We start from the raw sequence: 17,527 nt of genomic DNA, 5'->3' as shown, positions 1-17,527 counted from the left end.
TACTTCCCCCAGAAACCTGTGCACAGCTGGGGCAAAGGCCGACCCCTCCTGAACACTCACCTCCTTTATGAAAGTTTCCATGACTGACCCCACCTGCCCTTATTCACCCCTTTGCTCTCCCGGGACACAGCTAGAGTGCTGCGGGCTCGTCGGCGTGCAGCTTAGTGTCCTTCTGAAGTCTCATGCGGCTTTGCTCTCTCCCCATCTACACCGTGAGCTCCTTGAGAGCATGGGCTAGGTCTCCGGTTTCTCTCATAACCCTGAAGGCTCAGTGCGGAGCTCCGCTCTGCAGAGGGGCCCAGCGAGGGTTGCTGTCTGGCCCTGGCGGTCATGTTTCTACCTGAGTGCTGGACTCCACAGCCCATGAAGCCCCAACTCATGTTACACAACATGCTGGCTGGCTATAAAATGCAGACCCACTTTGCTCTGCGGCCCCCAATTCTGCTACCTAAGTGACAAGTGCTAAAGTCTTTCAAAAGACCTTCTGAGTCTTTACAGTGTGATGGAAAGAGACAGCTCTTTCACCCCCCCCCACCCCCCCCACCCCCAAGCCTTTCCTTTTCTATCTGCAGGAACAGCCTGGAGCAGGTTCAGCTCAGCATAAATGCATAATAAGCCACCCACCGTGGAAACTTACAGCTGTACCCCAGACGTGGGGTAGGACTCCATATAATTGGCCACGTTTTCCATTTGCCATTACACTTTCTTCCCACTCTGAACTGGTTTTACAAAGGGGAGGTTTTATTTTTGTATTTAAGGCGGTAAGGATAAAAACACATGCACTTATCTCCCCTCCTGTACAGCTACTTAAAAGATTTAACAAGTTCACATGGGTACTCTGCCAGGAGAGTGGAAACCTCGCCATCTTCTTTCCAGCCCAAGAAGCTGGCTGGCCATGCCATCACAGGGCGGTTTCATATTCATTCACTCCTCTCTAGTCTGTCAACAGGGATGATTTTTGCTGCCGAACTGCACAAAGGGCAGGGCAAAGGGAATCCCAGCCCACGTTCAAGGTGGACGCTTTACGGTCTGTGAACTCAGCTTCTTGCTGGGTGCTGTGTGTACACAGTGTCCACCGACAGCCCAGAGCTGTGTCGCTGTTCCTCCCACCCTGAGTGAAAGCCACACAACTAGTCCGACAGGCGTGCCTTCAGATGGGCAGCCATGGGCAAAATGAAATCCACGGTGTTACTGGATTGGCTTCCAGTGGGGTACGGAAAGCTGAACGTCTCAGAACCAATCAGCCTGCATGTACGTCTCCCGGAACTAGGACCACGCTAGCTACGGCTGCACCTGACCAAAAGAAACAAGGCGGAAATACTGAGTAAATGGAAGAGGGATTTACAGAGAAAGGGAAGTCCCAGGAGAAGAGCCAGTTAAAAAAATCAGGCTCCCTGGCTTCCCACTTCAAAGAGGCAACCACAACATTTTACCAGAGATGCTTTATAAATCAAGCGGTCTCTTGATGGGACTGAAGGGAACTGGAATTTGTTCAGAGGGTAAGAGTTAAGTTCTCTACGAGAGACAGTACAAGGCCACATGAGTCCACGGTGCTGTAAAACGCCAGACTCGAAAGTTACCAACGCTTTAATCAAACACAGGTGTCTACTGCAGCAATGAGCACAGAGATAATTGAAGCTTTTGTTTAGTTTCATGCTCCACGGTCCCAGGATTCCCACTTCAGAAGTCAGTTCTGGTTTGGCCGGTCCAGGGGCCCCGAGAGGAAAGGGGTGCAGGGCCAGAATCCTGGAAGCATGAGGTTCCTGGACTAATGGAATCTAAGAGGCACTGAATTTGTAGACTCTAGGCCTCATCGCCATTTCCAACAAAAAAGCTCTGAGAGAGCTGTGACTGTCTTTTCTACATGCCCTTTTCTACATGGCCACTCTGCCCTTCTTTCTGTTCCTCATGGCCTCCACACATTCGTCCCCCTGCTTGGAACAGCCTACCCATAATGCTTTCTTGGCTCCCTCCCTCATCCCTTAGGGAATAGCTAAAATATCATGTCTTCCAAGATCTTCTTCTGGATCGAAAGTGCCTGCGCTGTGCCCTAGTCCCCTCACCCACCTCTCCCCAAGCCATTCCCAATCACCAGACTGTAGTATATGTAGATACAGGAGCACAGGCTTGAAAACCAGACCTTCCAGGTTCCAATCCTGGCACCGTCACTCGAGTAAGTGACTTAAACTCCCATTTCCGCACCTGTCTGGTCAGGGTAACAATACCTACCTCACAGTCCAGGTAGAGCGCTTAGGGTAGAGTCGAGCACAGGGTAACACGCTAGCGACTATTATTATTTAATTGACACCCCCATCACGCCATCTTGTCTGAAATTGCCTAGTTTTGCTTATATGCCTGCTCTCTGTCTCCCCCATCAGCCTATAAATAGATCAAGAATATATAGAAATGAGATGGAAGATGGTTTGCATTTGGTCATCTGATTTCCTTGGTGGCCACTGGCCAATCCCAAAATGGGGAGCTGGCTCCCCAAACTGCCCACATTCTGATATAAGTGAACCCACAAAGCCTGAACTACTACTCAGAAGTCTCATGTTTAAACAATGCTTGGAATGTTTGATAGGAACACGCATTTATTTTTAGGCAAGAAAGCTGTCTCCTAAGCTAACCCTGTAGCCCTGGAGCAGGCCGTATTTGGCAAGCATTGCTTTGTGGTTGTTTATTAAAGAGGCCCAGAACTTTCTCAAGTCTAAGGTAGCTGCAAAAAGAGAACTCAATGAGCAGTGAGTCTTCTATTTTTATGGTGAAAGCTTGTTCCCTTTGAATCTCTACGGTGTTTCTGGGCAGCAGGTAAGAGCCGGGCCCCGCTCCTTGACATTACGCAGCTTGGGGCCAACCGTCCCCAGAATGGATCGACGGACTGGATTCTTTTCTGCAGACTGCCTTTGTGTCAGTGAGTTAAAGAAAGTTACAAAAGGAAGGGGAAAATCGGTTTCCCAAAATGGTCAAGAACGCACTCCCCAAATCAGGCTAGGTATTTCCTCTCACTCTACCAGCAGACATAGCGCTGGGTGACTTCAGGCCTGACATCTCTGAAAAAGACATCTTGATACAGACCTTTCTGTTTTACAGAAAGTCAAACCCTCCCAGACTTGGCAGCATAGCTCAAATGACCAAAAAAAAAGAAAAAGAAAAAGAAAAAAAAACCTGCCTCACAATCCTGGTGATGTTTACCGTCTGGAGACCTTCCAGGACTGGTTAGCAGACAGCCTGTAAGAAGGGTTGATTCATCAGACCGCCCTTGAACCAGCCTGGAAAACCAGCTGCTTCCAGACATTTTGAATTCTGAAACTGAGTTTATATCATAAGGCAGAACTGGAAGACCATACAAGCCTACAAAATTAAAAAAACAAAACAAAACAAAACAAAACAGAAAACCTGACTCTTCCAAACACAATCCATGCCAGCAAGAGCCAAATAAGTACTTTGTAAAAGCATTTAAATATTTTCATCAGATTCAGAGTTTAATGTAAACGTATTCAATCCCTTAAAGGAAAGAGGGGGAAGTAACAGGGAGAAAAAAGTTTATTTACTGTCAGAGTTGGGGTAGGAAGGATGTAGATTTTTTTGTTTTTAATGTTATCATGGAATGAACTGCACTTGGGATTTGCTGGAAACTTCAGAGTTCTTTTTAATTTGTCAGTGTTTGTGAAAGCAGGCAAAAGATGCAGGCACATTCTGCCCTGCTATTAAGAAGTCACATAGCTGAGATTCCAACTCTAAATGCCTGGAGAAAAAGCACACATCCCAGCCACAAAGCCAACAGTGGCTTTCATGGTGGACTCTTTTTCTTCTCCCGCTCTCATGCGCAAACGCACGCCCTTCAGGGATAAAATGGCCCGGCCCGATTCCTGCACCAGGAAACAAGCTTCTCATCCACCCACCCAGCATGGCCACTGTGCCTGTGGAGACTTTCCTGGGAGACCGGCTGGCGGCAGATTTCTGCCCAACAGCCCAACATTCCACCATTAGTGCTGCCTCTGGGATGGAGGCGCTCCCCAAAACAATAAGTGACTCAGTTTCCATGGTGACATCAACTAAACACCTTTTACTCATACCCAGATTTTGATCAGAGACTTACATGTTGACTATTACACACGCACAGACTGAGGCAATGACACTGACTGAAGCAGACTTCCAACACCACCCTCGGCGTTTGGTAAAAGCCTGTCGTTTCAATAACACAGGTTGAAGACCCACAAACTCTCCTAGAGTGACACCCCCTCAGCCTCCCAGCATGGCTGGTGGTTGAATCACTTTCAAGCTTCCTCCCGTGATGGTTCTTCTAATCTCAACTTGGCCTTCTCTGCCATCGAAATGAAATATACATAATTTTTTAAAAAAGAGAAAAGAAATATATCCATTTTACTTCCTGCTATGCCCCCCTCCTGGATGGCTGCTAATTAAGATATTTATAAATCAGAGTCACTACTCAGGAGGTAGGATATGAAAACCCTCTATCTTAGGCTTTTTTGGAGATTAAAAAACCAAATGTGTTCTCTTTGTGGAGAACGAGGAGCAAGGCCTACCGCCTGCCCCTGGCACAGCCTCCCATCCACCTAGAAATGTGGCTTCCACCCACTCTCAACAGCCATCAAGGAGGGGGGGAAAGATGAAAAGAAAAACCCACTAGAAAGCCAGTGACAGACATCACTCAGACCCACACCTTCGGGGGGGGGGGGGGGACTTTAAAAAGCATAAAACAAACCACAATGTCTTCTTTATTCCTGCCCGAAGCTGAAGACACAAATGCTATTGTGTGGCTGGTGTTCTAGCATCCCATTCAATCATTTCAACACCGTCAACGATATTTCCCAAGATGACTTCATTGTGTTCCCCAAGTAGTAACGGCCACTTCCAACTACTTCTGCCCTGTGTCCATAGTTCCACTGGAAAACAAAGAATCTGTTCTGCTCTGCTATTTGGAAGAAAAACATTTAAATAAGCCTTTCTTAACTCGGCAGGAGGGCACTGCTTTCCTTTTAGAATCTAAGATTCAGATACCCAAACAGGACAGCAGTGCAGTTTATTCCTGGGGGCAGCCAAACTTTCAGTGTGTATGTTATGTGTAAGAAAGCCAGAGCCTTAAAAAGAAAGCTGTGTGAGGAGCAAGCGATAAGCCCACAATTCTTGTATTTACAAAGTGGCCCTGCTTTCTTCAAAAACAAACAAAAACGCGTAACATTTGAAAGCAGAGATAAATCCAGAGTCTTGTGATCTTGAGTGATGTGTTCAAGTACAGCACGGTTGGGTGTGTGTTCCTGGGTAAGTCACTCTGCCTGGAATGTTTCCAGGGTTGAATGAGATCGTTTTTTCCAAGTGTGGCATGCACACTTGGGAGATTTTAAGGATTATTCACATCCTACATTAACCCTTGAATCACCATGAGCTTATTCCTTTGATATTCTTGTAAACCTTCTGATTACTTCAAAGAGAAAGTCTCTGCTTGGTACGGTGGTCTTTAGCACCTCACTGACACTTGCCAATCTCTCTTTTTAACAAAGAGAACAGGCCTCAGGCCCAGAGCCTTCAGCAGGAATAAAACCTAGCTAGAATTTAAGGACATTGTTTGGTTCTCAGCATGTTTATTTTCGCAGTTTCCTTCTATTTATGGCCAGGGAGGCTGAGTTTTTCATTTATCATACTTATATAACTTTTCCTTTTAAAACTAAGGCAAATTGACTTAAAGAAAGTTTTAAGTGTATAAAAAATTTTAAATGGTATGAAAAAATCACAAATGACTAAAGTTTAGGAAACAGGGAGACAAGGGCAGGTGCGAGGAGGCAGGGGCGGCAGCTGCTCTGGCTGGGGGAATCACGTCTCTTCTGGAAACGCAGGATGGTTCCTCACTCTTGGGGGGATGGGGCTCATCCCAGAAACGCAGATGCCAGCACAGAAATAGGTGGCAAATAGCGAATCCCAAATAAGCTCAATCCATTGGCTTCCCAGTCACTTCAATAAATTACACCTAAGAAAAAGGCCACTGGCTTCTTCCAGAGTAACTGCTGCTCACACTAAAGAGAAGGCAACCAAGTTACACCAACCAGCTTTTCAAGACTTTCCCTGGACATTCCAAGTTAATGCATCGATTGTTTACAGAGGAAGGGGAGGGGGAAGGACGTGAAAGAACACAACCAAAAAAGGCACAACACCAAGACAAATGTCTCAGATTTTTATAATCCCAGGGAGACCGCTACTTGGATAAAACTTCCCACCAGCACGGATGTAAAGACACCCTTGCCAGTTAAATTCACATGAAGATTTCACTTTCTGGATGGAGGGAGGCAAGATCCTTCTCCTCCCAGCCAGCTGGTTAATTTTCCACCCAATAAGATGACTCTTTACAGAGTCTGGAATTTAAAACGATTGTTTCTCTTGATCCACTAACCCTAACACTCCTTGATACCTGAGATAGTGACTAAAATGTAACTCATAAACCTTCCTGAAGAAAAGCACATGTTACTGTGCCACTTTCAGACACTTTATAACAAATTCTGGCCATTGGCGTCTAGACTGCCAACACTGTAAAACTAAGTTTCCTTCTAACTGTGCTTTGATGTTTTAAACTTTAAACTCCTCCTAAACGAGGACTAATCTTGGACTCTCAAACCACCCGTGCTATAAAGACTTCTTTCAAACCTCCATGGATGACAGAATTTGAAATCTGCTCAAGCAGAAACTTCCGCCTGCCTACCTACCTGTGTTTCAGCCACCACTGCCATTGAATGACCACCTTGCTATCACTTGCCTCTTATTTCCATGGAAAAAGAAAAGGGGTGAAGAGGAGCTTAAACAAGGTAACATGAGTATTTTGTTATTCCATAAAATAAATATATAAATAAAAGCAGTGGGAGTGAACTGAGGGAAGGGACTTGAATGTGACTGATGAGACTATGGACATCACTAAGGGAAGAAAATAGGGATAAACTGGGGGGAAACACTGGTCTAGAATATACTAGGGGTGCCTGGGTGGCTCAGTCAGTTAAGTGTCTGACTCTTGATTTTGGCTCAGGTCATGATCTTACAGTTTGTGAGTTCAAACCCGGCATCAGGCTCTGAGCTGACGGTGCAGAGCCTTCTCGGGATTCTCTCTCTGCCCCTCCCCTGCTCGCGTGCACACTCTCTCTCTCACACACAATAAATAAGTTAAAATATACAAAATGCCAGGGAAGAGCTAAACATGTTGCTACTTAGCTATTCAGAAAACTTGAAGGAGCAATTGATACTAGTGCAAACTGCTGCTCGCTTATTATTTTTGCCCTTCCCCTCCCCCCCCAGTGGAGGCAGTAAGGGAATCCTTGTTTTAAGAACCCTAAGATTTGGTCAAAGGCTTGTACAAATCCCAGCACACTGTCAACCAATACAGCAAAAGCCAAACGTATTCATCTCAACAGTCTCAGAAATTCCTTGCGCCTTCTCAAATCAATTCTCTTTTGGTTCCACTCGCTTTACTGTCCTCTTGCTACTCACTAAGGTAACTGGAAAACAGTGCCGTCTGGCCAAAGTCTGCCATGGCTGGAGTATGTGTTTAAATTTTAAATGACAGAGGTCCCCACCCCAGAGGCTTAAGACCAGAATGCAGACTGGTCCCTGCTCCCCTGAAATCTGATTAAAAAGACGTTTTGAGAGTGCACTCGCACCTCTCAAATGACCTCCCTGAATGCATCTCGGGAGTTTAACAGCACCAGCAACACCGATATTAAAACATCACCCTCATTTCCAGGGCTGTTTTCCTCCAACATGTCACCAAACGCTTTCCCCACAAGGAAGTCTGCTTGAGGCCAGGCAATTGGCTGCCCTTAAATAAAACCATTTAGCCCCAGTCCCAACCCGGAGGGTGAGTCAGCTCCCTGCTGCCAGGGTAGCCTCCTTGTTGGTCTTGGAAGCTGGAACCAGGGAGGGTGTTTCAAAAGGCAGAGGGCAACCCTGGGTTGCCACCCTGGACCGCCTAGGATTAGATGTATCAGCAGGCACCACTCCCACTTCACAGACCAGCTCTCGACTGAGTGAGTGTGAGTGGCTACCAGGGGCACTGTTACTCCCGGGGCCATTCCCCCAACACCTCCCCTCTTTGGCAGTCATCAGAAAAGCTGTGTTCCGAAACACAGTGTCAGGGGATGGGGAGGGAATAGAGTGCTAGTGGCTCAGTGGCTTCCCCCACCCGTCTCCCGAGAGAGCGGAGCATAGCTGTCCCCCTCCCATATTTGCAGTCTCATTTCTAGATGACAGTTAAGTTCGTTTAAGTTTTTGTCATCGATTTATGTATGTATTTATTTATTTTTTGTAGGTATGTTATTTAATTTTAAAAGCTGCTAAGGACCTGTCAGTCTTAGCCAGATCCTAAGAGGGAAGCAATTAAAGTAATGGAACAAAATAACAGATGGCTACTTTGGGGCGTCTATTGTTAGCCTTAAAAAAAAAAAAAAAAAAAACAACAAAAAAAACCTGTCGGAGAAAAACAAAACACCATCAGAACGTTCAAATAATTAACTCACCCTTAATACAGCCGGAGCCAAAGGTCAGGGATCTAAACAGTGAGGCCCTGCCCTGTGAGCAGTGATGTTTCAATGAACATGCAAGCCCAGCAAAGGAGGCATTTCTTCTTGATCTACTGAGGAGGTTCTGGACGAGCTGTCAAGAGACCTCTCCTGTCCTGGAGAGCAGGGGTAGCAGCAAGGCTACCCAGGCCCCTTTTGGCAACTAGGAGAAAGAACTGTGGCCGAGAACTGTAATTGCTGGAGAATCTGCTCAAAAACCAGACCAGTCCTTCGCCCATCCCCAGGAGAAAATCTAGGACCTTCCACGTCAGAAATGTTGCATAACCTACTTATCAGGTAATGCCTTGGTTACAGGGGTCTCAGAAGTCAGGGCAAATGGCTTCACCGGAAGCCACACACACACACCCTGACTCGAACCAACCCTTGCCTAATCCCTAGAAGAATTCAATTCCACACACTTGAAGGGACTACAGCTATCCTGGACACAGATTTTCAGAGTATGTGAGTATATGCACAAGTGCCAGGGGCTCAGCCTTGGAGAGGCAAGAAGGGCAACCTGTTATTCACTAAAGCGACACTGTAATGTCGAAAAACTCAGCCAGACTGTTTGGAGGGAGCAGGGGGCGGGGAGGGGGAGAGTCCTCTTAGAAGGGAAAGGACAGTCCAAACTTATGTATATATTCTTTTCCATTACCCCCTCCCCCCCCTTCATAAAGGATCCCTGGTCCATAACAGAAGAGTGCACAGCAGCGAAGCAATATTTTCCTGCAAAGAACAGTTACATGTAAATATCTGCTGCAGTAGGTATAAAGCTGGACATACTAGAATCTGGTCCTCACCGAGAACTGTAAGCAACTTGTATTAGAGGATGCTGTGAGCGACCCTTTCCCTCAACCTTGCCCAGTCCTTAAGGAAAGGAAGAGGGAAAATAACACAGAGCAGCGAGGCCTTGGGGTTCCATTGAGTCCTCGTTCCCACCCAGGCAGACATGAATGGCGCCCCGGCCTCACCCAGTGTGCAAGGGAGACTATAACCACGAAGGAGCACACACCCTAACTCCCAGAAGGGAGTGGAAGTGAGCTAGCAAAAGGAGTCATTTGGGGAAGGGTAGAAGACAGGAAGGGAAGGAAAAGGAAGGTTCCCTCACCTCCAGTACCTGAGAGAAAAGAGGGATTCACCTTCCCATGCACCCGGAGCCGGAGAAGACAGATCCCAGAAATTCTCGAAAATAATCCTGTGGTCCCCTGTCCCTCTCCCGACTTTCCAAGTCTCTTGGCAACTCTTAACCTTTTCCAACCCAGCACTGCCTCAGGCAATAAATTATTGTTGTGGCTGCTGGCTAGACCTCACTCTACCCTCAAAAAGCATTTATAGTTCAGATTATCTCAAGCTGCCCACCCTGAGGTAGGTGGCTCAATGGATAAGACCACCACCACCCCCACTACCGACGAGGAAATTCAAGCAGAGGCTGGGAATTTACTCAAGGTTATGCCAGGCCCCACCCCAGGCTGCCTTGGAACAGCTGCTCCTTTCACCCTCTCCCTCCATGCTTGGGGGGGCGGGGGGGCCTGCAAAGAGACCCTGAGTGCCAATTCACACCCTCAAGAGGCTTCCAGTCACACTCTCCACTCTCGTTCCTCAGCTCACCGCTCAAACACCTTGAGTCTGCCCGCCACGTTCCTGAAAAACTCCACCAAGCCCACCCTCCAAGGTCCCAATACCAGCCACATCCATCTTTGCAGCATCACAGAAGGGCCTCCTTCGGCCCCCCCTCATTTTACACATGACAGAACTGCACTAAGAGAGCAAGGGTCTTGCCCAGGGCCACAAAACTGATTAGCAACAAAGCTGGGAAGGAAACCCAGATCTCCAGAACATATTACAAGCCTCTAACTTCGAGTACCTGCTACTCTCTTCACACACACGTTACACAACCCCTCCCAACACACACACCCACCCAACACACTCCTTTCTTTGGCTCTTCCTGCACACACTCAAACCCTCTCTTCTGTCATGAGAGCTCCCCTCCTCAACCACCTTGAATTATCCCGCCCCCCCCCCCCCCAATTACCTCCTCTGGGCCTCCCACTCCTTTTGATCTCCCTTTCACTACTGTGGTCCCCCCTAAGTTGCTTCCACACCCCAACATGCCACCTGAAAACAGACGCTGCTTTAGGGTCCCTTCACCCCTTTCCCCCCAAAGACGCAATTCTTCCTGGACACTCGCCGCTTCCTCCCTTATTCTCCCTCCCCCCACCACCCCACTTTGCAGTCCCGGGACTGCGCCTCTAAAAGCCCTCCCCCCTCCAAATTCCTTCCTCTTCCTCGGTCCATCTCACACACTGTGTTCCTAATGAGACTTTCATTTTCCTAAACTAACCTCCCTCCCATTACCCGCCATTCCGTCGCTCACATTCTCTCCACCATGCTCACCTTTTCCACACTACCTTTTCCTTAGGCTCCATCCAACCCCCTACCTAGCTTTTCAACCTTGAATCAGTTCTTCAGAATCCCCTCTTCAAACACTCCAGGGACCATCCCCTTCACCCGGTTCATCAATTCCTCACTCCTCCTGCTTCCCAATCTTCTCCTCTTCCCTTTAGAACAGGGCACTCCAAATAATCCTCAACCCTTCAAGCACTTCTTACGGCTCCCTTCTTCTGTTCGCACCCCTGCGCATCCTCACACCCCATGCCACAGTCTCACACCCACTTCTTTCCTCTGCCCCTCTCATCTTCCAAGTCTCCCAGGTCTCCCCCCCCCCCCACTACTCTTCAGACTCCACAGTCCTTTCTTAGCACCCCTACTCCATCTTCAGACTTCCAGAATCTCCATCCCCTTTAGAACTCCCCCCAACCCCAACCTTCGGACCTTTCTGCACTCCAAATAACCCCCTCCATCTTCGAGCTCCTGTTCAGGCTCCCCGACATTAATTCCATCCTGGCCCACGAATTCCAGAACTCCCCCGTTTCTCTCCGCACCCCCCAACCATCCTCTGAACCTTCCACCCCGCCTTAGACCCCAATTCCATTTTAGAGGCTACAAGCTTCTCTCGATTTCCCCCAATATCCCGCCCAGACCGTCCAATTCCTTCATCGGGCTCTCTGATTCGTTTTTTCAGACTTCCATATTCCCTACTAGGCCGCCAATGATTTCTTCAGACTCTCAATTCCTTGCCCAAGTTCTACAATTCCTTCTCAGGACTCCAAACCCCTTCCCAATCCCGCCAATTCCTTCTCAACACCCCCGATTCCCATCACAGACCCCTCCAATTGTCTCTCAAGACCCTCCAACCCCCTCTCCGGCCCCCAGCCTCCCTCGGAAGCGCCCCTTCCAGCCCGTCCGGCCCGCGGGCCGCGCACCTTGCGCTGCTGCTTCTCCCAGGCCGGGTCCAGCAGCAGGTCCCGGTCCCAGTCGTCTTCTTGGGCCATGTAGTCGCCCATGCTGCCTCCGCCGCCGGCGCCATTGCCCCCGCTGCTGGGGCCGTACTGGTACGACTGGTTCGCCGCGTGGTAGTCCACCATTCCGCCGCCTCTTGCTCGCCCACCAGCCCGTCCGCTCCCGCCGCAGCTCCCGCCCCTCTGCCCGAGCCTCCGCCGCCGCCGCCGCCGCCGCCGCTTCAGCTGCTTCAGCCCGCCCTCCCCCAGCGCCTGCGCACTGCCTGCCGCGCTTGCGCACCGCGCCGCCGCCGCCGCCCTCCCGCGCGCGCGCGCGCCTCCTAACCAGGAAAGGGCTGAGACCCGCCCAGGGGAGCTCGGCGCCTGCGCAGAGTCCACTTCCCGGACCACCCTTTCGGCCCAAGTACGAGCCGCGTCCCCTCTCCCGCGTGAGCGCGCGTTCTCCGCCTGTGGGCGGGGCCATATCATGAATGATTCATAAGGCGGGTCCCGCCATCAAGCCTTAACCTGCTGGGGCCTGTATTCTCATTCGACAACACAAATTCAACAAATATTTATTAAACGCCTCCTGTGTGCCAGATCATGTTTTACGCATTGGCACTAAACAAGAGAGACAAAAATCCTTGCCCTTGTGGAACTACCTTGTAGTGAAGGAAGGTAACAAACAAAATTTTAGGAAGGATATTCCAAGGTGATGTTATGGAGAAAAATTAAGCATGAATGGAATATTTTTAAAAAGTACTCAGGGTAGGCTTTTCAGAAAAGGAGGACACTTGAACACAGACGTGAAGGATTCATGAAATAGACATGAGAATTAGGTGGGTTGGAATAGATACTGGCTGACTGGGAAGGTAAAGGAGTTTGGAGACTTGTCTATTCTTCATTCATTCCACAAACATTCATTTGAGCACCTACAGTGTGCCAGGCATTGCTCTTGGGCATTGGCAATGGAGTGCTAAGTATGACAAGCATGATTAGTTCTCAAGTGGCTCAAAAGGGGGAAGGCAACAATATATAAGCAAATAAATACAGATAAATGACATTGCCACATTAATAGCCCTCTCGAAAAAAAATTTTTAAGTTTATTTGTTTTGAAAGAGAGAAAGCATGTGGACGGGGTAAGGGGAAAGAGGGAGAGAGGGAGAGAATCCCAAGCAGGTTCCATGCTGTCAGCACAGAACCAGTCGCCAGGCTAAATCTCAACCGTGAGATCGTGACCTGAGGTGAAATCAAGAGCTGGCCACTAAACTGACTGAGCCACCCAAGCGCCCCGCCCTCTCAAATTTAAATATCCAAAGCTAAGCTTCTGATCTTCCCAAACCTGATCACCCCACAGTCATCCCCATCCATCACAGTTCATGGCACCTGCAGTCTTCCAGCTCTGCAGGCCACAAACCTTGCATTCATCCTTGCCTCCTCTTTGTCTTCACACCCTACATCCAGTTCAGGAAATTCTGTCAGTTCTATCTTAAAAGTATATACAGGGGCACCTGGGTGGCTCAGTTGGTTGAGCAACCGACTTCAGCTCAGGTCATGATGTCGCAGTTGGTGAGTTCAAGCCCCGGGTCGGGCTCTGTGCTGACAGCTCAGAGCCTGGAGCCTGCTTCCGATTCTGTGTCTCCCCCTCTCTCTACCCCTCCCCTGCTCATGTTGTCTGTCTCTCAATAATAAATAAACGCTAAAAAAAATTTTTTTTTTAAGTATATACAAAATCCACCCATTCCTCCCCCCCCACCCATGGCCCCACCCTAGTCCTGTCCACCCTTGCCTTGTCTTTCCTTGGACCACTGCACCGGCCTCTCATCCGCTTCCTGCTCCCCTTCCCGGTCCCCCAACCCCACTCTCTTTCCCACAGGAAGCCCAAGGGAGCCAGTAAACACCTGAGTCAAATCAAGTCTCTCCCTCCTCTGCTCAGAACCCCTCCTTGGTGCAACACTGAGTACAAGTCAAAGTCAAGGAAAGGAGGAAAGGCTGAAGAAGAAGTCTTCCCTGCCCTGGCCCAGCCCAGCCCCGCTTTTGAAACAAGAGACCCCTGGAGCTTCACAAGGTCTTCCCCATCTTGTCGGCATTTCCTCTCCCAGCTCACCTCCTTCTCTCCCTCTCAATCTCTGAGCTTCTGCCACACTGCTGACCTCCTTGGTGTTCCTCAAACATACCAGGCACGTTCCAGCCTCAGGCCTTTGTGCTGGATGATACCTTGTTACCACTGCCTGGAACACTGTTCCCAGTTACTGGATCCCTGGGGCTTACACAGCCTCCTCTCCTACAGGTCTGCAGAAGTATCACCTCCTCAGTGAGACCTTCCCTGACCACCTTAGTAAAATAGCATCGTACACCTTCCCTCCTTTGCTTTTCTTCCAGAGTACTGATCACCATTCAACATACCATTTGGCTTATTTACCGTGTTTATCTGTCTCCTTCCCAAGAACGTCAGCCCATGAGAGTGGGGATCTTTGGCCACTGCTGTATCCCTAGTCTCTGAAGCAGCGTCTAGCACAAGACAGAAGCTTAATAAATCTTACGTGAATGAATGGATGGACTTAAAACCATGGTTAGGAGTTCAAATTTTATTGGAAATGCAATGGGAAGTTAAGGGAGGACCCTAAGCAGGGGATGGCTGGGATCCGCTACTGTTTACAGGATCCAGCAGCCACAGGAGGGGAACAGACTGTAGGTGGAGTAAACACAGGGAGACCAGCCAGGAGGCTGCCACAAAGGTCCAGGTGAGCAGGGACAGGGCCAGGGTCCTGGAGGAGGAGGGAGCTATGCAGGTGGGGCAGTGGAAGGATGTGGGAAAGTGGAGCTGACAGGGCTTACTGTCCTGAATTGGATGGGGGCAGGGGTGGCCATGAGAATGAGGGAAGAATCCAGACTCAAGATGGTTCCCAAGGTTTGGACGTGAGGGACAGGGGAGTGTGAACTTGATTGGATTCAGGGAAGGTAAGAAGGTAAGCATTCAAGTTTGACTAGAGCAGGAACTGGCCCGCAGTGTGAAAGGTCACAGTCAGCTACCGGGAATGGGGATGAGAAAACATGGCTCCTCCAGGTATGGGAGCCCACAGACTTCTCCCCACCTCTCTCAAAGTCACTGGAAGGCATCCAACGGCACGCAAAGGAAGCGGACAAGGCCCGGGCAGCAGCCCATGTTCCCAAGGGATGCCAGGATCTGGCCAAAGATCCAGGAGTGTTGGCTGTGACCTGGAGAACAAATCCAGAACTTTTATGCTGGGCCTAGTTGGCAGGGAGAGCCACTGGGGCTATGGGCCATCTGCCCCACCCTGCCTGCTTCCGACAGACACAGAAAAATCTTCCACACAAAGGGCTCAGAGTTGGAGTTTGGCCCGCCGTCAGTGAGGCTTAAAGGCTCCCTTTATTTATTGATAAATGTTATTTGTGACAACATTTTATGTTTTTAGGTAAGCTCTATGCTCAACATGGGGCTTGAACTCACGACCCCAAGATCAAGAGTCGCGGGCTATGCCGACGGAGCCAGTCAGGTGCCCCTGATGTATTCCATCGTTAATTCCAGTTAGCGAGACAAGACGAAAAAGAGCTATGTCCTCTTAAGAGTGAGAGCACGCACAGATACTGGGGTGTCTAGAGGTGACTATGGAAGCAAATGAAATCACACCCCTAAGCCCAAGTGAGCGTGACAGGTGTCAAGTGTATCATCTCTTAACTATATGCCAAACTGTTCTAAGCTCCTCTAAAGCATTAACTCACGGCAACGACTTCAGTGGGTACTCTCCTTGGTTGTAAAACAAGCACAGGGAGGTTAACCAATATGCCCAAAAGGCGCTAGGCGGGGGTTTGAACCCAGGCAGTCTTTCTCTAGATCAAGTTCTTAGTTGCTCAAAGGATCCTCCTAGAGCAGAAGCGAGTAGACTAAGCAGGAAGGGATGTGCTTTCAAAAGAGGTAGAGGTCATTTCCTCTTCCTTGCGGAGCAGCCACAGTCAGTTGTGCAGGTTGTATTTTACACAAAGGCACCTGTCAAGTGGGTTGAGCGGGAGCCATACTCATCCAGCCGGGGTGCCTTTTGCTAACTCAAATAGCAGCCACTATGAACTGCCACCTCGTAGAGCTGGCTCTCAAGTCACTAGTTACAGAAGCACTCTTTGTCCCCAGGATTCGGGCACACCCTAGTTCCTGGCTCCTGCCCAGGTCTGGAACCCAGGGCAAAGGGTGTCCCACCCTACCCCGGCTCCCCAAGTCAGTGTCCTCAAAAGAATGATGGGTGTGCATGCAAGCAGAGGAGGGCTGAGAAGGGTGACAGCTGGGGCAGAGCCACTGCCCTCCCCACAGGCAAAGTTCACGCCTCATGGCTTACAAGAATGAAGCTGCCAGTCTACACCAGGGACTCGACATCTTAAGGCATTTCCTTTCCTCCACTTTCCCCCAAAGGCAGTCACTATAGTCTCCACCCCCTCTTCCTGCAGACAGCAGGCTCAGAGGGGAAGACACTTTCCCAAGGTCACTCTGCCAAGACTCTGAAATATTTCCTATGTAAAATAGGAATCATCAGCGCAGGTACACATCAAATAACATTGGCTAGGCCTCCTGGCTGGTGTAGGCTGGGACTGGGGGATGGGGTGGTAGGGCAGGGGAATGGCCTAGACGAAAATCCCAATTCTTGTAATGTCTCTCTAAGAATGGTGAGGACTAGTTTGCAGCCTTGGAGACAAACTTTTTTAATGTTATTTTTTAGAGACAGGAGACAGAATGCAAATGAAGGAGGGAGGGAGGGAGGGAGGGAGGGAGAGAGAGGGAGAGAGAGGGAGGGAGGAAGAGAGAGAGAGAGGGAGAGAGAGAGAGAGAGAGAGAAATCTGAAGCAGATTCCAGGCTTTGAGCTGTCAGCAGAGCCCGACGTGGGGCTCGAACTCATGAACCATGAGATCATGACCTGAGCCAAGGCAGACATTTAACCAAGCCACCCAGGTGCCCCCAAACTCTTGATCTTAAATTAGCAATGACTCCTGTTTTCTAAGAGCCAAGAACAAGTTAGGTCCCGAAGAGAATGTTACTGGCAAGAGCTGATGGAACTCCCCAACTCGACACAAATGGGCGTCGTTCTTCCCCGTTCCCAGATGAGGAAACCGAGGAAAAGGGAGAGTCACCAAGCCAAGGACACGCAACGGTCTGAGCAGTAGCCGGGATAGGAGGCCGACTGGATCCTCCTCCATTCAATCCTCCGGCTACTGAGGAGCCTCTGGCGCCTACACGTGAGACCAAAGGGCAAAGGAGGAGCCTCCCTTCACCGGGAAGCCGCTCCTGTTCACCTGGGTTTTCGAGAGGGCGGAAGAGCCCCACACCCAGCTGCAAGGCTAGACTCCTACATCCTCCTCACCTCCTCCTCCTCCTGGCTGACTCAGGGTCGCCTGCTCACTACTTGTGACCTGATAGGTCAGGAAGGTAGGGGTGGAAAGTCGATTGCCGGGGTGGGGCAGGGAAGGAAACCTGAAGAGGGAAGAGAGGAGCCTGAAGTCCCCAGGCCACTGGACAGGAGCCAGGGCGGAGGGGGCACCTGCACAGGGAGGGCAGAGGCCTGCTCCTGGGCTCCCTCTGGGGGGCGAGGGGCAGAGGGAGGAAGCCAAAGAGCAGGAGACAACAGGAA

At 49.6% G+C, this 17,527-nt stretch overlaps 1 protein-coding gene across 6 annotated transcripts in view; it reads right to left on the bottom strand.

Annotated features, from left to right (window-relative positions):
- ACTN4 (actinin alpha 4) overlaps window positions 1-12,122 on the bottom strand; it is a 70,776-nt gene extending 58,654 nt beyond the window's left edge. For 2 of the 6 annotated variants that reach the window (XM_086689689.1, XM_086689685.1), the window contains exon 1: window positions 11,879-12,122. In XM_086689689.1, the coding sequence (XP_086545815.1) occupies window positions 11,879-12,040 (162 nt within the window). In that variant the 5' untranslated portion in view covers window positions 12,041-12,122. The remainder of the gene's footprint in view (window positions 1-11,878) is intronic. The other 4 variants (XM_086689687.1, XM_086689684.1, XM_086689683.1 and 1 more) reach the window with 3 other exon arrangements.
- Between the last annotated feature and the right edge of the window lie 5,405 nt (window positions 12,123-17,527).

Source organism: Puma concolor, chromosome E2, assembly GCF_028749965.1.
Source record: "Puma concolor isolate L17-30 chromosome E2, mPumCon1.1.hap2, whole genome shotgun sequence".
Taxonomy (NCBI): Eukaryota; Metazoa; Chordata; class Mammalia; order Carnivora; family Felidae; genus Puma; species Puma concolor.
This window is presented reverse-complemented; position numbering and strand designations above follow the sequence as displayed.